Source organism: Phoenix dactylifera, chromosome 3, assembly GCF_051530095.1.
Source record: "Phoenix dactylifera cultivar Ajwa chromosome 3, Ajwa_hap1_PhDact_Kaust_v1.1, whole genome shotgun sequence".
NCBI lineage: Eukaryota > Viridiplantae > Streptophyta > Magnoliopsida > Arecales > Arecaceae > Phoenix > Phoenix dactylifera.
In genome coordinates, this window is record NC_143192.1 from 35,928,356 (window position 1) to 35,953,853 (window position 25,498).

Consider the following 25,498-nt stretch of genomic DNA (forward strand, 5'->3'; position numbering starts at 1 on the left):
AAGTTGTATTGCAACTTAAGCTATAATAGTTTACTTAAAAGGGAGTTTGCTTCTCATGTTTGGATGAAAGTTTGATGAAAATAGAGATGACTGTGGCAGATGATCTATCGAATATCTTGCAAGTGGACATCAGGTTGAAGCACTAAACATGCATGGAGATAAGGATATTCTGGATGAAGAGGTCATTATCGAATTTTTTGGTTGCAAGGGCCTGCGAATAGAATTGAGATCCCATAGGAAGGAGTTGGTGTCAGGGCAAGCCTTGAGGAGGGTAGAAAAGATGAAGGAGAGAGATAGGGCTGGGGGGCTAGAGGCGGCGCATGGAGGCATAGAGATGGAGGGGGTGGTTGGTGGTAGCGGAGGGAGAGATGGAGTGGAGGAGAGAAGAAGGGATGAGAGAAATCCTTTTTCTCAGTTAAGATATCTACTCAAAAGGGCTTACGATCTATTGGTACCTTCACCAAGTGATGATGTGGTAATTAGCGGTTGTATAAATGAGAAACTGATATATAAGTATTATTATGAATTTGGCGATGTCCAATTGGTCATACCCCTCATCGGTGTAGAAAATTCAAAGTTCTGACTTACGAGTGGTGCCTCACTAAGTAGTTGGATTTGGATAAGTTAATTGGGTTAGTGTCGTTCCCTCCCTCTCATAAAAGGAGAAAAGGTACAAATTCCTTAAGGTAGGTATGTTTTTGATAGGTCATTATATGACAATTACTCATGCTGATATGGAGAAAGCTTGTAATAAGATCAATGCTCCAATATTTCCTGGAAACATGATAGATAGCGACGGCAACATCCTTAGCAACGTTATTTTCTATAGCCTAGAAATATGTCAATTGGTGATTAGTTTAGGATGCAGTCATCAACTTCTAGAACTCGTTTGGTTCGCGGAAAAAGAAAAGGAGAAAGTATAGTCAACAGAAAAAAAAAAAAAAAAAACCCTCTTGTTTGGTTGAAGTTTTCAAAGAAGAGAAAGTAACATGGAAGATATCATCGTGGAAAGTAACATTTTCGAGGAAATAAGATTCTCATGTTTTATAGGAAAAAACCCATAGAAGATATGGAAAAGCTATCCACCGATTGGAAATTGAAGTCTTTTTTTCTTTCCAAAAGTACTCTTAAGCCATCAAAATCTATGAATAAGGTATTTCCTTTGTTAAAGATATAATAGATATTTCATACAATTTTTTCAGAAAAATAGATACTCAACCAAACATAAGCCACTCTAGAATGTGCTACTTTTTTTATGATCAACCCAAATATGCCAAAACTATTTTTTTTAGGCATCATATTTTTATAAATTATCTTTCCGAAAAAAATATTCTAGTCTGGATTTTTTTTTTTTTTTGCATACCAAACGAGTCCCTGATAAATTTAATCCACCTATGGAATTCATACACATGCATTTCATGGAAGTTGGACAATTGATAGATGGATCCGTACAGCTAGCATTTGCCTTGTAAGCTGATGCTAGGAAATATTGGATGCAAGATAGGCCTTGCATGCCCCTCCCTGGCCCTGCAAATATGCACCCACAGATAATTCAATGCATGGCTATGTTAAATAATGGTCCTACTAGATTAAGATAACCAAACCATTTTAACTATTTTTTCTAGACTATTTTCTTCTTGAATTTTCATCTCGAGTTCCATCACACAATTTTGCTGGGTGTATAATTGGCCTATGTGTCTCAAAGTTGATTCAGATTAACTTTATAGGTGGGGATATCTGCAAATAATCTACTTGATCATCTTAATATATAATAACATCAATTTGGATTATGTTAGTGCATAATTCAATCTTGCGTCATTAGGGAAAAGTAAAGATACCCAAAAAAGGGCAGTAGTTGGGGATGTCAATCGACTGGGTCTGGACAAAGCATATATTCAAGATTTTAAGTTAGCTTGATTTGATGTTCCGAATTTGAAGCACCATAAAAGATCATGTCATGGTCTGCCCCTAAACATCCCTCTGTAACTAATCAATCTAGGATGATGCAAAAAGATTCAGGGGCAGGTATGTTCCGGATATAGAAGTCTTATCCATCGTGGCAAGGTCGAGGATGAGAACAACCTATGAAGCCGGCTGAATCCAACTTTTCCATGCAATTTCCATATATTGCTTACCAGAAAAAACTTTGGTCATTTGGAGTAGATTCTCCGGCCGAATCCAACTTTTTGTTGACGACTTCTACCACCAGCGTGCATTAATCTCCCCCAAAGAGGTGGGATGTAGCTAACCTCAAATTATAATGCGTACTATGATGGAGACCCACCAAGTAATCCAAAATATGTCAGCAGAAATTCTTTACATTAAAAACAGCCAATTGATTGCATCAAGAAGAAGTAAGATCCCAAAACTTCCTACTATTACATCCTTGGTTGTTCCTAGATTGCACAACTGAAGGAAGGAAACAAGAAGCGAAGTTTTCTCCTTCCCTTAACCCTTCAAAGAAAAAAGAAGGAAACAAGGAAGGAATTGGAAACAAAGAGAAGATACTGGGAAAGAACAAAGTCATGAGAACTGGAAGTGGTTCAGCTTCACCAAGGGCCGGCAACATCTGACTGCATCAAAAGCTCCTCCAAGTACTCTGCACCCAGGTCCTCCAACTCCACCACACTCTCTGTGCTCGCCTCCCGCCCCTTCACCTTCTTCCCCCTTGGTTTCCTCCTCATGGAGTGCTTCCTCTTCAGCGCCAACACCGGCGACACTCCGTCCTCCGCTCCATACTTCATCCCCCTCAGCGACTCCCGAACTCGCTCCACCGGAAAATTCAGCACCGCCATCGACCCCCGCATGGAGAACGCAGCCTGGTCGTAGGCCAGCGCTGCAGCTTCTGCGCTGTCGAAGGTTCCCAGCCACACCCTTATGCCGTGCCGCGTGGAGTCTCGGATCTCCGCAGCGAATTTCCCCCATGGCCGCTTCCTCACCCCTCGGTAGCTCCGCTCTTTGGCGCCGTGTCCTGCCTGGCTCCTGGAGTCCACCTCCTCTTCTTTGGGCTGGCTCGAAATCGAGTCGCTAGCATCCGACGACGACGAGGCCTTGGCAGAGGCCTTCGCGAGCATGTCGAGCAGGAGCATCTCCTCGGAGTCATTCACATCGAAGGGGAGGGGCTCTTGCTCGGGGCAGAAGAGCCCGAAACCCCACGGGAAGGTCTCCGGCGAGCCGGTGGAGGATTCCGGTGAGTGCTGATAGCTTTGGGAGTAAAAGGAGGGATCCATTGGGAGGAGAGGAAAAGAGAAGGGGTCTTTTCTTATTCTTCCACGACGAAGTTCGAAGCCACTTTGGAACGCTCTCTTGCCTAGTAGAAACGCTGGAGGCCCGCCCCGTTTTATACTCGAATGAGTGGAGGGATTTGGAGGAGGATGAAGACAAAGGAGTGCATGGAATTTGGGTGCGATAAGGTCTTGGCGTGGGGCTCAGGTGGGCTGGGTGTAGGGCCCCCGTGGTGGCCGAAAGAGCACGTGGGTCAATCAAGCCCGGCGGCCAGGTCAGACAGGCATCTGGAGAGTAGCCGTTTGCTCATGGTGACATTAATGGCGGCAAAAGCTTCTGTGGGCTGCCACATCGAGTACAGAGAGGGCAACCGGTGCCGCTGTGGCATTTGGTTGTGTGGGAGCTTCCAGAACCAAGCTCACTCACTCTCTCTGTATGTATATATATATATATATATATATATGTATGTATGTGTGTGTGTTATGTATGTTAAGAAGATGATATTTCAAGAAGATGATATGACCTCAGGGCTTCAAACATGTTGGGTTGGATGAGACCTTAGTTCAAGTGCACAGTAGATTTTCATCAAAAAAAACAAAAAAAAGTGGTCCAGAGTGGATGTCATGGTACAGCAAGGAGCAAGAAGGGGATTCCCCACTCTGTGGTTTTCTGGAAGGTAGGTATATATATAAATTAATGAAGGCACATACTAAGAGTAATAACTTCTTGCAAATGGAGATGTTTGGTTGCTAACGTTAAGCGTTGTTGTTTGAATTTTCGAAAGCTGGAGCCAGCTTAAACTGCTAGAAAATGAGTTGATATTGTTCCTTTGTTGCAGAACTTGAAGTTTGTTGTTTTCAGTTTCAGGAGGACACTTGACAAGTAAATGCAGATTTCTAGTTGTTCATTTTGCTTGCGAAGCATCTATGTGTTGTGAGGGAAGGAAAGATGTTCCCATGAATGGTACAATTAATAACCTGTATTTAATACCTGGAATCTTCCCAAGTCTTAAACCCAGAACCTCCTTCATCCTTCATTCTAAGCCTATTTAGTTCACCAGACAAGCACATATTATGAAAAAATTGTTTGCAGATTATGTTTTAGAATAACTTTTCCATATTTCGATGGAGACCGCACCATTGATAATGTGAAACCAAGCAACCTGCTTGTGTCCTATGTCAAAAGTAGAGAAGCTACATCCTGTTCACCTAAATTCGTAGCTTGGAGTGACAGAAACTGCTCTTGATGCCAGTTGACCAGTAATGCTTTGGGCCTAATTGGAAGGTGACACCTTCGATATCCAAATTAAAGGTAGATGTTTCCAGAGGAAAAATGACAAGATTCAAATTCCTGCAGAACACCAACACACGCACATAGTAGATATATATATATTTCAAGCTCATTTGGCTGCACATTAACTTGTTCCCTCATTAATTCCTGCAAGGAACCTGTGCGTTTCGTAGTTGAGAAGCTTAGATCTGCATGCAAATTCCAATATACGAGACTTTGTACTGGAGCAACATGCCAAGATGAGAGGCATCTTTTGATAGATTGGATTGCAGCAAAATCAAGATGCCATGACTTTTTAACAAAAGGATGAGCAAAACAAAATCACGAATATCTGAAATCCATCAACATTACGAACACTGGCAGAATTAGTCCACATGCAGATCCCCTTGAAACTAGAATAAAGGAAAGGTGGAATTGGAAGTCCTTCCACAACATGAGTCCTGTGACACTCTGAACCTTCTTTGGTGTTTGAGAAGCTGATTAAGGCGGGATCTCCACGGATTCCTTGGAATTTCTTCATGACTTTGAGAACGACTTGAGCTCATTTTAATCTCCATTTTTCCTTTTTTTCCCCTTCATGCTGACAATAAAGTTATCATTCAGTTAAAATAGTCTACGTACCTTTCTCACCTTAGGATTTAGAGGAGGGTATCAAGCAAAATAGCCCACGCGTATGACTAGTCTTCTAATTGCTATTGAGCTTACACTGAACAATGCCTGCGACCGTAGAGTGGTCCGGATAGTCATGTCAAGATGTCCTCCAATAGAAATATATTCTATAAAATTATTGAATGTAAAATTCATAATGGAAAATCCTAGCTTGGGATTTGACACGGATGATACTGGGGAATGGAAATTCTCTTTAGTTACTATATTTATTAGAGAAGTTGATTGATTTGAGATGAAAGTTGGACCCGGAACCGGCCTGTGATTTACTTCGCACACGCGTTGATCGAAAAGACTAGCACTAGAGATTAAAAAAAGGTTCACGCCCCCTGAACCTAGGCCTTTTGTCACAAGCTTCTGGCTACGTAACTTAAATATTTGACGATGATATTTGCAACTTTAGACGGTCATACGTTCGAGCTTGACGATTATGAAAGAACAAGAAAGAGCTCTCTGTCACGGTTCAAAAAACGTTTCTGCAAATGGTAAAATTATTCCCTACCACCTTTCAGGTAAAGCTCGACGCACCTCTTGTGAGGGACAATCTCCATCAATGCACGAGAGAGCTTAAGGGGTGCGGATTGGTTGAATTCTAGATTCAACAATTCTAATGAACTAGAAACTAGCTATAACTAATTTAGGCAGGCAGCACCGCCCTCAAATGTTGCCGGAGTCGGGTCAGGACCATTTCTGATTCTACTTAGATTATATCTTACTTCATCATTCATAACTCTGAATCCGGACCCAATCTAGCATTATCAGAATTAGAATCATTTAGCTAGGGCTTACATGTTTTGCCCTTCAAAAAGAGCCAAAGTAGACTTGGATCGGAAAGTCGACCTAAAGGTCGGGGCCATGTAGCCTAAAGTTGCCAATTTAAGTAGGCACAAACGTACGTTATAGCCAACAAAGGGCACATATATGAGGTGGTCCCTTAGATCCAAAATCTTTAGCATGTCAATATTTTGAGCAGGGGATTCTTTGAACACGTTGGTGAAGTTGTTAGGCAGCAAGCCTACCTTCCCTTTGATGTGCCCCAGATTCAGAGAACAAGGCCACCTTCTCATGCCCTTGGTTTAAGCTCCGTCTCACATCATGGGCCCCATAGGGTTTGTATACCATCGATCTAAGGTGTAGGTAGGTGAGGTGGCCCTTTGGACCATCCGGAAGCGTAGGAAACTTCCCCACTGAAACTGGTGTACCATATTATCCGAAGGAGCTTCCAAACGTAGGCTCGCACGTGCGGGAAGGGTCCCACCATCCAAGTTTCGTGGAGCTCGATGGTGAGTTTGCCTCATTAAAGTGTTCTTTTAAGGGATGCATATATCGATGGTGGGGGAGAGGACCATTTTTTCCTCTCATTTTCATAAGGACATTCATAAGAACAGAATGAGGAATTGGATTGGATGGTAAACTTTTTTTTTATCAACGAGAATTGTGCTGACTATGAGCGTAGAGTTGGCCAGTCCATAGATCAAATTATATGATTGCAGTGCATATATTGGATTAGACACAGCTTTTTATATAGGCTATGTTTGAAAGTAAAAAGAAGAAAATAGATATTTATATTATGTGTCGTGGATGTATGCACTAGCAAAATTCCAATAATTTTCGAGAATTACTTAGGAGTTTTCTAACCATGAAGGGTTTTTTTTTTTTTTTGTTGACCGTGTTAATGGTTGAACGAACGGGCCTTATAAAGATCATTCACTAGTTCTACAAAATGATTTCTAAAAAGATTAGTCAAGAATTTTTTACTAGATACTGGTAGATTTTTTTAAAAAAAATAAAAATGGTTTTAGTTTAGGTAAGGGATCTATCTAATTTGTTGAGTGTAAATAAAATTAAGAAATGGTTGTTTAGGGCCCTATTTCTTGATGAGTGCACAACTAGAGTTACCATGGAGATCTTGCTGAAGGGATAGCCGTATTGAGTGCTACCGCATTTAAGGTATCATTTTTCTTCCCAAAGAGCTTAAAGACGTCCAATAAAAAAAAAAGAGTAAAAGAAAGAGCTCACATTAAAAAATAGGAGCATAATGGAGAGTTGTCACCGCCCATGGATTGAAAAGATTATTAGATTTGTTTAATTCGGTCGTCGGCCCTTATTTAGATACTTCTAGTCTTCTATAGTCCTCTTAAGAGTATATATATATATATATATATAAGAACACTCATCAGCTTGCCAATAGGGCACGTGGTTTTTGCACGCACGCACCCATACACGCGCACGAATGTGCACACACACCTGTGCACACACACCCACATGTGCGCGTGTGCATTTTCTTATAAAGGAATAGATATATAAAGGAGAGGATCATATTTTTCTTTTTCTTATACTGTACTTTTATGAGATAACGAGAACAACCAAGAGACTTAAATTGGATGGTATATATATAGTTTTCGATGAGAAATATTTCAAATATGGGGATTGAAATGGCCATTATGTGTCGTGGATGTATGCACTAGCAAAATTCCAATAATTTTCGAGAATTACTTAGGGGTTTTCTAACTATGAAGGTTTTTTTTTTTTATTGACCGTGTTAATGGTTGAACGAACGGGCCTTATAAAGATCATTCACTAGTTCTACAAAATGATTTCTAAAAAGATTAGTCAAGAATTTTTTACTAGATATTGGTAGATTTTTTTTTAAAAAATAAAAATGGTTTTAGTTTAGGTAAGGGATCTATCTAATTTGTTGAGCGTAAATAAAATTAAGAAATGGTTGTTTAGGGCCCTATTTCTTGATGAGTGCACAACTAGAGTTACCATGGAGATCTTGCTGAAGGGATAGCCGTATTGAGTGCTACCGCATTTAAGGTATCATATTTCTTCCCAAAGAGCTTAAAGACGTCCAATAAAAAAAAAAGAGTAAAAGAAAGAGCTCACATTAAAATATAGGAGCATAATGGAGAGTTGTCACCGCCCATGGATTGAAAAGATTATTAGATTTGTTTAATTCGGTCGTCGGCCCTTATTTAGATACTTCTAGTCTTCTATAGTCCTCTTAAGTATATATATATATATATATATATATATATATATATATATATATATATATATATATATAAGAACACTCATCAGCTTGCCAATAGGGCACGTGGTTTTTGCACGCACGCACCCATACACGCGCACGAATGTGCACACACACCCACACGTGTGCGTGTGCATTTTCTTATAAAGGAATAGATATATAAAGGAGAGGATCATATTTTTCTTTTTCTTATACTGTACTTTTATGAGATAACGAGAACAACCAAGAGACTTAAATTGGATGGTATATATTTAGTTTTCGATGAGAAATATTTCAAATATGGGGATTGAAATGGCCATTAAGTTGACTAAAATATATGTTACATATAGTGTTCATTACTTAATATAACAACTATTTATATCACATATTTCAATGACAAAATCATAAGTATTCATATTTTTGAATCTCTTAGGAATAATATTTGCATTGTTTATCATGTAGGTGCGTACAATAACAATATTTCAATAATAGATTTGCTGATATGGAGGGATGGAGGATTTAACCACTGGAAATGAGTTATCTTAAAAATATTAAACATTTTAATAATAATATCAATCATTTTATCTAATAAAGAATCAATTTTTAATTGAAATAAAATGTATAAAAATTTATCAAAATTATGATTGATGTTCTTCATGCTTTTGAAAAAAGAAAATAAGCAAAGGCTTTACTGAAATTGTAGTAGTGAGGAAGCATGGCACTCACCTTTTTCCTTGAATTGATATAGAAAGTAATTTGATAAATAATAAAAGAAATTTTGTAATAAAATTACCAAGCAAGAGAGGAGATTCGAGATCCAACCTTTTCATACTCGAGAGCAGCAATCATCCATTAATAAAAAAATATTAAGAAATTTGGCAGTAATAATATATTAGTGAAGAGAATTAATGGAATAAAATTTCTACTTCTGAGTTTTGATAATAGCAAAGAAAGCCAGAGGCAATGAGTTAAAGCTTCAAAATCCTTCCAATTTTTTGTTCACTGCCTAATTCCTAACTACTTTAGTGGGGATGTTTTCCTTTCTTCCTTTCTTTTAGAATAGAAAGAGTCCTTTTGGGTTTAAAAAACTAAATCTACTTAATACGTGGGTTGTTAATGGAAGGGAATCAAGTGAGGTGAGGGACCAACTAACTTCTTCTAAAGCTATAAATAGAGTTTTATGCATTTAAGAGGTCCCCTTAACTTCATTGATACTCGAGTCGGACCAAGTCATAAGTGACCCTGATCCAGCCCAGTTTCTTGTTCAGGTTCTAATGTTGGATCCAAACCCAACCCAATAGAAGATCAGATCGGATCCACGACTAAAATTTCTGACCCAATAAGTCATTTGAGTCAACTCGGGTCCATGTATAACCCGACCTAAATCCAAAAAATTCAAGTTCGAATCATGATTGGGTTGGATCCTTGTACTTGTCATTCTATGTACTTGGCTTCTTTGCAATGAGTGAAAACTACATGAAACAGGTTATGCAGGACCATACATGTATAAGTACCTAAGCATCAAAGATTGATGCCATTGCAAACTAACTTAACAATGATAGGCATAACCTTGTTCGCTATAAGAAAAATTTTCTGTTCATGTATGCAATACATTTTTTTGAGTAGAAAAGAATTGCATCTATGCTAATTTTTTTTATTCAGCTATCTCCTGAATTTGTTAAAATGCATCTGCTACTATTTTTTTAAACATACTACTAGAAAAGCGTGCATAGACCAATATGAGAAATATAGTTTTGATAATGATACATGATAAAGTTCAACAAGTGCAAAGGACTCATCATGAATCCATCTTCTTAAACATGAAAAAATTATACTCTTTGCCTTCATTGGTCTAAACTTCCTTCTTAAGAAGTTAGTACTCCCATTTAATGCAACCAACCTAAGCCTTAATGTAAAATTCATGCCCTTCGATAATACACAAAAGACAGTCTCTTCTATTCCTTTCATTCTCAAACACAAAAAAAGATTAAAGGAATAGAGAGTTAGAGACCCTTAAGCACCCCCGCAGGCCTTAACGATGTACTAGGTTTGGGTCGAGTTGGGTCATAGGGTGGTAAACCTAAAATTGTCTCAAAAATTAAATGGGTAGGATCGAATCAAGTCAAAATTTAGTAAACTCAAACCTAATCGGAAAAATAGAATAGGTCCAATTTTAAAACTCAACCAGGCCCCACAAGCATTTTAAATTAGGTTGGATCGAGTCTAAGTGGGTCACGGGCCAACTGACCCATTTGCAGCCTTATTGATACCCATAAAAATGGCTTTTATGACCGAGAAATTTCTTAGTTTGAAAGTCATTTTTCATTTTTTTGAAAAAAAATAATCAATGGTCGAATGAAAAGGCATTCTAGTAACCATCAATAGTTAAGTGAATAGTGCTTTGTTAACGGTAAACCTCTTTGCCTACTAATTAAAGTTTTTAAGTTCAAGTCTTTGATGATGCATTTTCAAAAATTTGAACCTAAAATTATGGTGCAGGTGAATCTTCCTCATTTTCTCTCAAAAATAACCACATGCAATTTCCATAAAATAAGAGGATGATGTCTAATCACAAATAGTGGTAGGAATGGCTTTGGCTGAACCCATCATGGCTTCCAATGTGAAATATTAACTTAAAGGGTGTGAGAGGCTAATAATTGTAAGACATTATACATATGGCAATTTGGCTGCTTGGCAGCAATCCAGTTACAACAAGGTTTAGTTAGTTTGCTATAGTAATTGTGATCTATAGAAGGTGTCATGTAGGTCATTGCAGGCCTTCTACCATCTTGGTAGGTAAGAACAGAACAAAAATCCTTTAGTGCGTGCACCAGAGAAGATCATATAAAGCGGCTTTCTTTTGTGTCACGTATCCTATCACGTCTATCTTAAAGTGAAAATCAAAGAGTTAAATCAAGACAAGAATGCTCCTATTAAACGAGTACATCCAACTTGTGACTTAAAAAAAAGAAAATATGTGAAGTGCCATCCATAACGTTATCCATCCATATTATTTCCTTCTTCCTCGTCAAGCTATCATTCTCTCTCCATCCATTCGTGAGGTCATCCTCCTCCTTCCCGAGTCCTTTCTCCTCCTCCTAAATATGGAGACATTTTCTTCCTGTAGCCATGGACTATATTCACTGGTATACCATACATGTCTAGGTGATACACACCTTACAAATTAGTCATCTAATGATCCATTCATATCTCTAGATAAATTGATATATAGTTTTCAACATATTATGCCTACCAGTACACGGTATATGTCTAGGTGATGCACACTCGATGAATGTCCGATACATATTTTCAGCCTCCTTGATATATACCCAGCAATGATCTCATACGTACCTCTAGGCAAATTGATACATAGTTTTTCAAATATCGTGTTTACCAATACATAGCACATGTCTAGATTATATATACTCAATAGGTTTTTGATATATACTTTAAGTTTTTTTGATACATATCCAGCAACGAACCAACACATACCTTCAGGCAGATGATACACATCCAAGTAAACTAGTATATACTTTCCAAAATATTGTGTTCACCATTATATGGTATATGTCCAAGTGATATACACTCAAGGATTTTCTGAGATATACTTTAAGTTTATTTGATACATACCTAAAAACAACCCAATACACACCTCCAAACAAATTGATACACAGTTTTCAATATATGATGTTTATTAATATGCAATTTATAGTCATGTGATACACACTTGGTACTAATATCTTCACAAAGGAGAAGATTCGGAGAAGGAGAAAGAGAATTGGGAGCTCATAGACAAATGGAGACAGAAGGATGGTTGGATGAGGGAGAAAAGAGCGATACATGTGGATGGCGGCATGGACGATGCTTCCCGTGGTTACCTATGGTAAAGACCAAGAAAACGCTTCCCATGGTTGAAGGGCAAAACTTATATAGGAGGGGTTCAGCCATTTCTCTGCAAACCTACTTATTATACCTTCTCCTAGTGATTTTTTATTTTGCGACTTTGTTCAATGAATAGACGATCACGGTAAGAGCGATTAGTACAACAGTCTATCAATGCAAGTCGTACCTTGGAAGTCCCCTTCCGGAGGGGAACTAAAAAGTTGATGGATTCTACTTCCTGAAAAAGGATTAAAAGTTTATCTTTTTATAGTCTTTTATGTGCAACTTTTGATGGTTAGAGTACCATAACTGGCACCGGAGACTAAATAGTTAAAGACTTAAAGCATGGGACTGAACTAGAATTGTTTTCATGATATTTTGATGAAAAAAAAAACATTATAGAACAATATGGTTTTCACAATTTCTTTATCTAGACTCTAAGATCTTGTGTCCTTAATGCAACTTAGAGTCATGTAGGCACATTAAGCCTATATTATTTTTTTAAAAAAACTATGATAATTATGATATTTATTGATTTTTTTAACAATACGATATAATGTGTCACCACCGAGATTTGGATCATAGATTTGGATGCCTCATTGAATTTATCTATTACTATTAAATAGGAAAAACCTCGAGCTCAACATGTGTACATTGGGACTTTGAGGACTCTTATACTGGTATCCTATAAACACAAAAAAGGGTCTAATCTAATATAATCTTTATGCATGTGAAATTGAATTTTTAATAGGAGAAGGAAAAGAATTAGAGGCAATGCGGTCAACTTCACATTTTTGAAAAGGATTTATAAAAACATATTATTGAATGAAGAAAGAGATAAAGCCAGTGGAAGATCTTATATTTAAAATAAAAATGCTAAAAGGAAGACGACAAATTAGACGCAGTGGACACGTAGGATCAGCTAAATGTAGCAGTCAAATGATGTTTCCCTTGCCTCAGTTTTTGGGACGATGCATGAATCTATGGGCATTATAACTGCTTTGGACGTTGGCCCAGCGACGTTGAAGCTTGGTCACAACTGACAACTCGCAGGAGTGTATTAAACAGTATCTAAGGATTTGAAGATATGCGCAGGAAAAGTAATGGCTGACAGTGATCTCAAACATCATGGAGTGTCAATGGTCTTGCTTGGACCAAGCTAAGGGCTACCAAATCTTAGATGCATAGGTCCATAGGCAAGGAAATGAAGGCCACTTGTTTACCAACCAACAAAATATCGATACTAACCCTACCTTGCTTGAGAAATTAGCCAGCTATTCAGAAGCAAAAGCAAGTCAGTAAAAAATTTTCAATCATGAAAGCAATTAGTTTAGATTAGATTGGGCCACGGGGCATAGCTAGGTTTGCATTTGGATCGAATTTTGATCATGAATCTCCACTATGCTTTTGCCTAGGTTTAAGATGTGATGGAAACTTATAATAGACATACATTCGATGTTATAAGATTTGGATATGCGCTTGGATTGAATTGAGTTGTAGGAGCTTAATTATAATTTAACATAAAGTTCACCCAAGATTGGTCGTATTTGGCTTACATGTTGGTCCAACCAAACTCAAACTATTGATTAGCAACAAAATGAAATAATTGCTTAATTTGTTTGTGATATCACGAGATTTCATATATATTTCTAATATTTTGATTCAAAATTATTTTTGATAAAACTTAATTATTGTTATTGCCCCCTTTCACATATATAAAAAAAAATCTAGCCCAACAAAATCATATCAAATTCCCAAGATTTGTTATAAGAGGTGCTTCGATTTGTGCCATATAAACAAATCTTGCAAGAGTTTACCATTGTTGAAAGCATATTGGCTGTAGGCCCCAAATATGATACATAGGAGATGTTAAAGGAAAGATTTTTTTTTCCTTTCGCCATGTACCATTGGGATGCGAGCTATTTTTTAATGATAAAAGGGATGGTTCTCAAAAAAAAAAAAGAAGAAGAATCAACAGACAAGATACATAAGGAAGTATGCGGTTGTTGATCACGATGGCTACACGGAGACAAACATAGAACTTTCCTTGACAATTTTAGTTGAATTTTTTTTTATTTGATTAAACAATTGGCTCATACTTGCTTAATATAAATACATCTAATAAAATTAAAAAATAATACATCTCTAAACTATATAAAAATACTAAAATGAGATGTCTACAAGGTTCCACCAAAATGCTCAGCAACACAAATAGCCACCCGCCACCCAATCTACTGCTCAGTTCGTCTTCCCGTATATATAAGTAATAGTAAATGATATACAATATTTTGAGGAAGCCCCATTCACAGTATATTTGTCCCATGCTAATTAGTGGGCAGGAAAAGGAGGAATAGAAGGTTTGAATAGAAATACCATATTATGAGAAACATCAGCAGCTAGCCCATCTGTTGACTAGCCAATAGAACATAACAAGAACAAGGTGATCACACCAAAAGTTCAAAAGCAATATATGAAAAAGTTCCCCTGGCATCACATTTTCAACAAAGTGATCACATTCTCTCTCTCCTATTCATGTTGGTCATGCATACATGCACTCATCTTCTTCCTTTTGTTTAAAGTAGAACATATATAGTAGCTATTTACAAGGATGTGTTAAAAACCTACCTATTCAACAAATCACAACCAAGGTTTCTGACCCATCCTGATAAATAACTCCTATATTCTACTAAAAATTTACCTCACCATGGTCATGATGAATACGAGAAACCATAATTATCGAAAAAAACATTACTTTGGCTGAAAAAAAAACCTTGCCAAGTGCAAAAACAAATTAACCTCAAGCAACTGAAAGCAAAAGCTCTCAGAAAACTAAATCTTGATCTGCCAAATATACCACAAGGTAGACTCATTGAATCATCGGTCATTTCTTCTTCCCACCCTTCTCCTCAGACTCAAGGAGCTCCTCCAACAGCTTGTCATCCAAACACTCCAGCTCAATCACTTGCTTCCCTGGCTCGCTCACAGAACTCCCCCTCCCCCCCGGCGAAGACGAAGAACCAGTACCGGAAGAACGAATCTCCTCTGGGAAGTTGAGCACGGCGAGCGGCCCCCTCATCGCATAGGCCGCCTGATCGTAGGCCCGTGCCGCCTCCTCGGCGGTGTTGAACGTGCCAAGCCAGACTCGAACGCCATGCCGTGTCGAGTCCCGGATCTCGGCCGCGTACTTCCCCCATGGCCGACGTCGAACACCTCGGTACTTCACCTCCCCCTCCTCCTTCTCCTTCCTTTTAGGGGAGTCCTCTTCCATACGCCTAGTGCTCGGCCTTCTCAGGTTGGGAGCTGCCACACTTTTGCCAACGTCTTTATGGATATAACTTGCTTGGTGGAGGGGAGGATTAATTGGAGGTTTGTGAAGATTCTTGACATGTGGGATTGGAGGGGGAATTGGAGTTCGTTGCACTTGGATGAGTCAAACCGATGGCTCTTGGGGAAGTAACCATCACCCTTGAGGGTGGTGAATAAAGTTACATAAAGGACACCAAACATGTGGTCAATTCTCTTTTGATGTCTATAGAATTTCTTTCTTGTGGTTGATATAAGCTTGTGGGCGAGGTCATGGCTGATGACGTCGTCTCCTATAAAGCAATTTTGTGATGCTGAAGAGGATCGCCGTATCGGCTCCGGTGGCAATTAATGGCACGATGGAGAGGTATGACTTGGACCAGCTAAATTGAGGCATAGCGTAAGTGGAGGGGGGGTTCATGATCTCGAATTTGTGTAGTTGGTTGATTGGCTGAGGAGCAAATTAAGAGGAATTGGGTTGTAGTTTTTCTTAACCCAGTTTTGGTGGACAAATTTTTTTTGGCAGGAAATGTGATGTGGCACATTCAAGTTCTTCACATGTATTAATTGATAGTCCTTGATGTGATCATATTGTTTGACAAATGATTGACCAATCAATGAAAGTGATTTTGAGTTTGGTCTCTTTGCTTGAATTTTGACGTCGTGAAAGAGAGAGATGACCGAAAGCATTAATTGCTAGTCTTGCTTTGTTTCTAAACTAGCAACAAACAATTTCATTAGAAGAGCTAAAACCATTTCCTACATATTCATACATACATGCATACATACATACCTGTGTATATGTGCGTGCGTGCATATGTATTTGCGTATGTATTCTCGATAAAAATGGGCTCGAGGTTTATTGATATCATGACCAAGGTTATTTGGTATCCAACCACCAAATGCTCCACCAGTTTGTGCTAGTTCACATTATGAAAATTTTAAATATTTTATATGGATTTTTAGTAATGCGATGGAAACCAACAATGATTTGGTAACAAATAAAATGAACTATAGGGCAAAGCCAAAATAAGACAGACTTGTAAAAGTTGTTTAATTCCAAATCATGGCAAAAGGACCGACTTCACAAGTGGAGGCCAGGGATCAAATTCACCAATCAAGCTGTTAGCAACTTGTATTTCATTATAGTGATCATTATATAGTGAAAAAAAGGTTGTTATAGAACTTTTCTATTTTTCACTAGATAAATATAGCATCTATAATTCAAAATCTTGTATCAGTTCAAAAAATACATTAATCTTATAGACAGCGAAGAAAATATATGTTTTACTATATAAGCAATGACCTGAGCAAATAATACTATTATCTTTCATTATTATCAATTATATCCTATGATATCAGCAAGTAATAGCTATTATAATAGTCAATAAATGAGTGAAAACATTTTCTTTTGAGAAATATGGTGGTTATTTGAGTAAAACAAGATGGTTGATATTTTTATCATAATAAAAGACAGGTATTGAAGGGACCCATATTCAGGGATAACATTGTCTTTTTATTTTTTACATTGTTAGCTAGGAATAACAATGTCATTAAAACCATGAGTTGGGTGTGGGCCAACCATAAACTATCACTTTAATAGCCCTTGATAGATCTACCTTTCCCTGGGAGAAAACTGCCCCTAATCACAGACACAAACCACCAAAAAACTAAAACCATTAGTTTATTGCTGCACCCTGTCTTCCCTTTTGTCTCTCCAAAACAGTTTCTTTCATTCATTGTATGGTGCTGATAGAGGTACCTCTCCATGTAACCTATTCTAAGCCTGGTAGCTTGGCTTTCCATTATTTGGCTTTGGATTTTGAGCACGCTGATATAACTTACTCCTGTCTCCACTTCTTCAGAACTCATTAGAGATGGATTATGACCTGCCAAACGTAAGTACCAATGCTTCCAATCTCATAATGTCGAGTTCATAGACTTTCTTCTAGGTCATGGACAAGACCGAAACCACTAAATTATGAAGTGATCGCATGTGAGCCTCAGATTTATACTTCTTTAAAGTTTTGCTTCCGTGCTAAATTGGAGTAATCCATAGCAGCCAGTGGTGGTTAGAAGAATGGAGCTATCAAATTGGGCAGAAGTAATTCATGGGTGAGGAGAAGACGTATGAAGCACTTACTAGCCACTTACATGTTCTCATTAGTCTGGTTTCGTTCTTCAAGTCTCAGATACTGCTTTTATGTTTGTTTTTCCTTCGCCATCAGTTCATCATAATTTGGATGAAGAATTCATGTCACCATGGAATTTTTGGAATGCCAAATGTCTCGATCTTCCTGCATGGCAAAATCTCCTGCTCTTAATATTATTGGGTGTGAAAAAACAACTTAACGAGCCACCGTATGCAGGACAAATTAATGCTGTTCAAGAAACAGGGTTTGTAGTTTGTACATTGCCAAGATTCATCACAGTAGGCAAAAAATTTTAGTGCTGTGGGTAAACTAATGGCTGTTTTCTCTTTGCTCGTGTCATTGTAACAGTTGTTCAATAAGAATATGAGGCTCCTATTTAAATCTTTTGCCTGTGGGTAAACTAATGGGTGTTTTCTCTCTGTTTGTCTCATTATAACAGTAGTTCAATAAGAATATGAGGCTACTGTTTAAATCTTCCAATATGCACGGGAAAATATTGAAGTATTACAATGAAAAGAATTTAATTCTATAGAAAGTTTAAAAGCAGATTTTTTTTTCCCGTAAGTAAGGATTTAATAGTTGTTGTCACCTCTGTTTTGGGCGTGCAATTGGTTGATAGATCATAGATCTCGAAGCACAGAATTATCACATGCAGGGCATAGGAAGATAATACCATGCATATAACAGAGCATCTGCACTCGTAACTACAGCCTCATCAAGCCATTGCTTCCTCAAGTCCCATGAACTCTTTTTGGTTGCAACTTCTATTACTGCTTCTGATTCTCCTCCTCCTCCTCCTCTCTCTCTCTCTCTCTCTCTCTCTCTCTCTCTCTCTCACTCACTCACTCACTCACTCACTCACTCATACAGATTTTAACACATTCTTTTTCTCTCTCCATTCTCTCCATTTCTTCCCTCTTTTAGGAAAACTGCCTAACAAATATATTACCTAATTTATATAGAAAAATTGTCAACAAAATATTTGCATTGGAATCCCATCCGTCCGCCGAATGCCGGTCCGATGTATTAGATTGTGCATACGATGAAAAAAATGTGCAGGCCTTCTAAAAGAGGAAAAAAAGAGAGCTGAAGAACAATAAGAGAGTAAAATTTCAATAAATTTACAAAATGAGGGCTTGACCAGTAAGACCTCAATATGTCCATTTGGAATCCACCCCAGAAAAAAGGTTAAAAAGCATTTTATGTTCTTTTCATAATTTCAACTTTCATCATTTGAAATGAAAGACTTCTATGTGGCCCTAAGAAAGAAAGGAAGAAAGAACAAAAGAGAGAGAGAAAAATTACAGAACTTTTAGTTGTTTTAACCAAAGTAATAAACAACCTTTTAGATCCTATTCATCTTTACAAAAAGCTGAATCTCTTCCAGCAATATAAACGAAACCCAGACAACATCATACCGGCATGACGAGACTCAAACATGGAAACATGCCACCATCAGGCCATCATCCGATCACTAGAAGAATACAGTAAAAGAGGAGCTGTGATATAGATAGTTAATTTTAAAAAAAAATATTATTGGCTCATCTCATATAGGAGGGTCACACTTTGCAAAATTCAAAGACTTGACTGTAAAGCAGAAAATAACTCTCCATCAATTTCTTCTATCAAGTTAATCTGTTAGTGAATGCAAAATCGCAACTGATGCCAATTGTCAGCGGTCAAAAGACTCAACAATGGGGGAGAGAGAAGTAACAAAGAGAAACTTGGAGAAGCCATTAAGCATACAAAAGACATCACAACATGACAATAGAAATGTAATTTAGAAAAAATTATTTGCTAGTGCATTCCTAACACTGAAGCACTCATGAGGAATTGCCGTGAAAAGGGCATAGCAGAGTAAATAAAACTCTCTCTCTGTGGTTCACACTTGCTCCAAAGAAGCTCATCATAGGCATGCTATATGGTTTTCCAATCCAGTTTCTGGGGTTTTCTCCCATGCCAAAGAGATTTAGAAACTGAGACCTGACTTCAAAGAAAACAAAGTATCATGTCAGTGTCAAAACTGTCAGGTAAATTCAACATGTAAAATTGAAAAGCATAGCAATTCAATCCCTCCAAATTATGTGACTGATTCATTGGAATAATGTTTCAGAAAATTAAGAAAATAAATATCACCAGTTAGGCAAAGTACAAAGTCAACAGGGTAGAAACTTTCAAACAGAGATTTTATAACATAAGAGCTTTAGTTTCGCCTATCAAAACGTGAGTTAGGTGGCTACTTAGTTAACAGCAGTCAAGGTCATGAGCTATGCACGTTTTATTTAAGCACCAATGTAGAATAAAAGGGGAGGAAGATAAATTATTAATCTGTGTGCCTCCGCATGTGCATGACACACGTACACACACTGGAGAGAGACAGAGAGAGAGATCTGAAATGCCATGGTCTTAATGAAAAGGAGAGAAGTGGTGAAGATAGGAAAGGTGGAAGAGCCAGATTATAGCATGGTGCTCTTAATTTCATGTGCGTGACTACATGAGCTTCCAGAATTGGGGTTTCCAGAAATCCCGGCGAAAAAAAGGAAGAAAATGGTCCTAAAAATATTTGTAAACCACCTTATTAGCTGAATTAACCAAATTCCTTGATTTCCCTCCCACTATCAACTTCCCTTCACAGTAATGATGAGGGTGTGAGCTTATGGTTCACCCTAGGTCTTCATCTTCTCTGAAAGTGCCAATGATACAGTGTGATGATCGACCTACACCATTCAGAAAGTTATTGTCCATATTTGCAACCTTAACAATCTAGCACCTGTTCTGACTCCACATATAATGGAATGGAGTACTACAGAAAGGAATCCAGAACTAACAACATTCTATCAGTCGTTTTGATGAGGACCACTAGCTTGACTGCAACCTCATCTTATGTCTTTCAAACTAGACTCCCATGTCCCAAGTTATTGTCTATCTAGAATAAATAAACATTTGACATGTTTCCTTCTTCTCATCTTTCTCTTTTCCTTCAAATCTTCAATATAAAACTAAGTTTTACCTGAGTATGTTTATGGTTATTACAAAAAGGATTCTTAGAGTAACCCAATCAGCAGGCTGCTAAAGGAGGTTAGTATACCAAACCCTCTCTTAAGTAGAGAAGTGAAAGATCTTGTCATGATCTCAGGCAGATCTCAGGTGGAGAGGAAAGCATGAAGGTCATATCACGAGCACAACTAAACCAGATCCTCTTCACATGGCACTATCTAATTAGACTTTGATCTGAAAATCAATTATTGCACTTGCCCATGCAAACTATCATGTATTTAATTTTGATTACACAAATCCACTATAACCACCTGTGATGATTACCTCTACAGGCATCTGCAAGTACATATTGAATAGTAGAAAGAACAAATTTTTTTTTAAAAAAAGCAATTAGATAGTGTATTTCAATAGTAACTTCGGTTATAAAAGCAGATAATATTTTTCAAACCTGGATCTGCATTAGGTGACTTGCTCATCAATGTTGTACCACTACTAAGGTATTGCTGCAGTAGGATACAACTGAACCCATGCAAACTCCTCCTTGTAGCTCACACTCGCTTCACAGGAAGCTACGCACGTGTAGACGGCAATGGTTCCCCAATCAAGAGAATCAAGATCATTTCTCACACCAAAGTAATACAATAACTGAGGCATGATCTGCAAAATAACAAATACAGATTATTTTATCAAACATGGAACTCAATGAAGCTCTGTAGGAAAATTAAGCAAGAGAAATGGGAATAAGAAAAGATGACTAAGAATAATTATCTCTCAGATCATAAACAGTTATAATAGAATATTTTAAAGAAAGTGAAGAACAGTGATGGTATCCCCTGGCTAGAACCTGGCACATGCTAGTGCACATCGAATCAATAAATAGAAATAAGAATATATTAACTAATGGAAGTAAAGAAAAATCCTTATCCATAACAGTAAGCATCATCATCAACATCATAGTATGCACTTTTGATTGTAAACGAGTTGAGACTTGTCAACATGCATAAGTACATCCCTTTGTGGATGTGCATATCTAACAAGAAGATAATAATCTAAAGAAATTAATGACCAAAAAGGTAATCTAAAGAAATTACCACTAGGAGTTATTGAGTCAGACCTGGAATTCATAACATAAAGGGCCTTTACAGTAGTTGCATCTAGGAAGATCTGCTTCAGATGGACGGCCAACTGACAAAGGCCACAGTGGTTTCGCCTTCAAATCTCGGCAGTATCTATTGGAATATTAAAAAAGCAAAAACAAAGAAAAAGCCAACCAATCAACTTTCTGCAAGAACAAATGATGTATAAAAGTATATTACAATTAATATCATTTGGTTTATATACATATGAGAAATAGAAGGAGAACAAACATAACTGAAGCATATTGATCATGAACAAAACTCTCATCATTTTGGCAATTAAATCTAGAGCAGTTAATCGGTCGCTTAAGGATTAAGAAGATCACCTAACAGACAAAGGCAAAAACAATGTGGTGGACATTAAGAGGAATACTTCAGAGCATATGCACCAGAGCAACTGGATCAGCAATGTTCAACATAAAGGATACAATCAAAAGTGGTGTTTTATTCTGAAAAATAAAGGTACTGACCTCAACACTTGCTCAGGGGCTTTAGCAATTCGCTCTTCAAAAGATGCCCAACTTTTCTTATTGTCATCAGCCTGCATCAACCCAGTAATGAAAGCTGCATATGATTTAATGACAAAAATTCTAATCTGACATCAATAATGGATACAAACCTCAAACTTATCTGACAACAACTGAAATGTTTCATCAATTTTGTCATGCTTAGACACCAAAGCAGTTGCACAACTATTGTCTTCAGACATTTCTGTATCACATGCAAGCTCATCCTCGATCACGATCTCATACTCAGGCCATAGAGTGCTGCATGCAGCTGAAAGCAAACAATATATGTTAGTTATAAGATTAACAACTTAATACATAAATGATCATGCAGCGCTTACCTTTGCCTATGGCTGGTAATTTCCCTCTATTGTTGTCAGGTGTAGATGCAGAAGCTTCTGAAGAACTAATTATCTGACGGCAGTCATTTTTATGACCTGATCGCCAATGCATACCCTGATAATAAATGATAATAGATTGCAATTGTGGTTTAAAAAAAAACTTAAAATAAGACAAACTGAAATATTCACTTTAAGTACCTGATGTTTCTCAGAACAGTAGCGTGCTCTCCTGCAACTACTACAAATTTTATCTCCCTTCCACGTGCCACACCAAGAGCAGAGCACGGCTAAACAATTTAGCATAGAGGCGATAAGAATATACTCTCCCTTTTTAAAATAAAAGAATAATGAAAAAGCAAAACTACAAATCATGGCCTTCTTCACAAACTACACTTTCACATCGTAATCTCTATATCAATATCATATCTCAAATATAAACTTGAGGCATCAAGGAACACACCAAAGTCAGAAAAAAAAAATATTGATAGGTGTACACATGAATATAAAACAAAAATAAAAACATGAGTACCAAAGAAGCAAGGTACGCCATCTCGATACTAGACCTCATACCGGTGCCACCCAGTTACTGTGTTGGTACGCCCAGTATGGAGGCCGGTTCGGTGTACCGAGTGTCGGAATGCCCTCCCATACCGCATACTAGTACCAAACCGGTACAATATGGTACGCTCCATACCGTCCGGCTCGGTATGGTATGGCATACCTTGTCAAGAAGTAAAATATCAACCTAAAAACTTGCACAAATATAACAACTTCACAAGAAGAATCAACAACGTTGAACGATAAAGAGATAAAAAATGAATTAGGACATGAAGGTACAAGCAAAGAGAAATGGAGAATAGCATGATAATATGCATGAAAAAATGTATAATTCATTTTACTTTCTTCTAAAGACATTTTTTTGAACTTATTCAGCTATTTCGATTTTAAATTATTTAGTGTCCCCGTCATGCCGCTAATAGAATTGATCAGAGAGGCCCAAAATCAGTATGAAACTATTCTTTCCAATCAAGAGCAATGATTAAAAATAGGTATGGAGCTAGAAGATAAAAATGTGTATTTAATCAATTTATAGCCTTTTGTTTTTTGTTTCTTCTGCTCACTGATGGCTACAACATGGCAGGATGCAAGGAAATGTGAACCCTAGGACAAATGACATCATTTACTAGTTCTAAGCAAACTTAAGGCACATCTGATAACTTAGTAATATTATATGCCCATCTGGTCACGAAAATGACATCATTTACTAGTTCTCAACTTCTGGACTGAACAAATGAGGTAGTCTTTTTATTATTTGATAACTAGTTCAGACTAAGAACTGTTTAAAATTGAGTTCCCTGAGTTGGCAAGTCTTTGTTCATTACTGTGGTTAAGAAAATGCACCACGCTTAACCTAATTTCTGCAAATATTTTTTAAAAGAGAGTATTATCAACATCCAGTTCTTTTCTCATTAAAATGGAGTCATATTGTAAAACATCACTCTAAGTTGAGAAGCTTCATGGAAGAACTAAGCAAAATTGTAAGCTGGTTCTAGCATTGGTATGAACCCTTTAAGACTTGGTAAAAAAGTCTAGACCAGGAAAACTAGAAACAAGGGAAAGGCTTATCATGGAACTAGAAGGCCATTGTCTTATAACAGGTCTATCATTAATAAATATTAAATACAAACTTTGCTAACAGGCAATTGAATAATTAGAAAAGTAGAAGTGTCTCACAAGTTGAACTATATATACGGTTGTTCAAACAATAATTTGGAATCAAACATGTTGGAGAAACTCAATCTCTCTATCTTGAACCTAATCCTATCAGAGAATCAAAGGTCTTGCAATGGGAAATCAAAATTTACCTCCAATACTGAGTGGCTTGTCAGTTCCATCACGCCTCGGAGGCTTACTGGAGTAAAATGGATTAGACCGAGGTAATTGGCAACGGAAAACCTTCACACTTCAAATATACATTGCCAAGATTCAAAATGCAAGATAACTAATGGAACAATTATAGCCACAATAAAAACAAAGATAATATAACTGAAATAGAACTTGAAAAAAAATTCCAACATAGTCGCAACCTTCTACGAGGATTCTTATCACGTTTCCACTGCTCATGCTGGTCTCGGAGAAGGCATGACATGGACGGGCACATGAACACAAATAACGTGCGATGGAACGTGGATTCTTTTTCCGAGATTGGAGCATAAACCTATAAATTTCACAACCTACCGCTGAATTCTTGAAAGGGCCTTCGGTGAAAGAAATTAAAGAGGAAAAGAGTAGCAAACACTAATTACCTGAAGAAGGAACTGAAGAGGCTCTCCACAGAAGCCACAGGTTCGAGCTTTCTCTCGCGGCAAGTCCACCGGATCCAACCACGACTTAAAAATATAAAAATTAGGTAGAATTTCTCAACCAAATAAAGAAAAAAGAATAATCCGAAGGAAATCGAGAAGAGAGGAGGGGCATTTAGGGTTTAGCAAGTACCGGGACGCCTCCAGCTTTGCTTGGAAACAGATGGCGAAGCAGAAAGCAAGGATTTTTGGGCTTCTCCACGAAACCTAGGGTCACTCCCTCCTCTTCCTCCTCATCATCTTCATCTTCTCCTTCTTCCACTTCGATTTCTTCCACCAATTCCTCGTCTTCATCGGGAGAAGTTATCCGAAGGGATTTCAGATCGTTTACCTGAGAATTCATTGCTCTTGGATGCCTTCTTGATCTCGAGAGTGAGAAGGGAAAGAAATATCTCAGGAAACAGGGAAAGAAATATCTGAGGAAACAAGGAAAAACCCTGAGTTTTTCTGAAACCCTAATCCGGCGGTTCGGGTCGGACTCCAGGTCGGCCGGGCTAACTCTGGACCGGTTCGGTCCGCTTTTCTTTCAGGACTATTGGCATCGCAAATTATTCGCTATCGGTCTGCGTGCGGGGTTTTGGCGGCACAGCGAGCATCTTTTCCCGCCATTTTCTCACCTTGGA

The 25,498-nt window shown here is 37.7% G+C and overlaps 1 protein-coding gene and 2 pseudogenes across 4 annotated transcripts; all 3 read right to left on the reverse strand.

Moving 5' to 3' along the window:
* Positions 1 to 2,288: 2,288 nt before the first annotated feature.
* Positions 2,289 to 3,571, reverse strand: LOC103719441 (ethylene-response factor C3 pseudogene; annotated as a pseudogene).
* A 10,863-nt stretch (positions 3,572 to 14,434) lies between these two features.
* LOC103719442 (ethylene-responsive transcription factor ERF095 pseudogene) lies at positions 14,435 to 15,690 on the reverse strand (annotated as a pseudogene).
* A 3,432-nt stretch (positions 15,691 to 19,122) lies between these two features.
* LOC103719445 (zinc finger (MYND type) family protein / programmed cell death 2 C-terminal domain-containing protein) lies at positions 19,123 to 25,479 on the reverse strand. 4 transcript variants are annotated; one of them, XR_015976268.2, is made up of 12 exons: positions 25,009 to 25,296; positions 24,819 to 24,902; positions 24,600 to 24,730; positions 24,378 to 24,475; positions 22,711 to 22,799; positions 22,513 to 22,627; positions 22,285 to 22,442; positions 22,136 to 22,206; positions 21,992 to 22,037; positions 21,644 to 21,758; positions 20,978 to 21,186; positions 19,243 to 19,515 (listed from the first exon to the last, which is right to left on the reverse strand). XR_015976268.2 is itself a non-coding variant. In XM_039123621.3 (11 exons), exons 1-10 carry the CDS (start codon positions 25,216 to 25,218, stop codon positions 21,022 to 21,024), a joined length of 1,236 nt encoding a protein of 411 aa, XP_038979549.2. In that variant the 5' UTR covers positions 25,219 to 25,479; the 3' UTR covers positions 19,123 to 19,515; positions 20,978 to 21,021. The 4 variants fall into 4 exon arrangements, 2 of the variants coding, with proteins under 2 accessions (XP_038979549.2, XP_038979550.2); XR_015976269.2 differs by having other exon boundaries at positions 21,992 to 22,062; XM_039123621.3 differs by lacking the exon at positions 21,992 to 22,037 and having other exon boundaries at positions 19,123 to 19,515; positions 25,009 to 25,479.
* Positions 25,480 to 25,498: the final 19 nt, after the last annotated feature.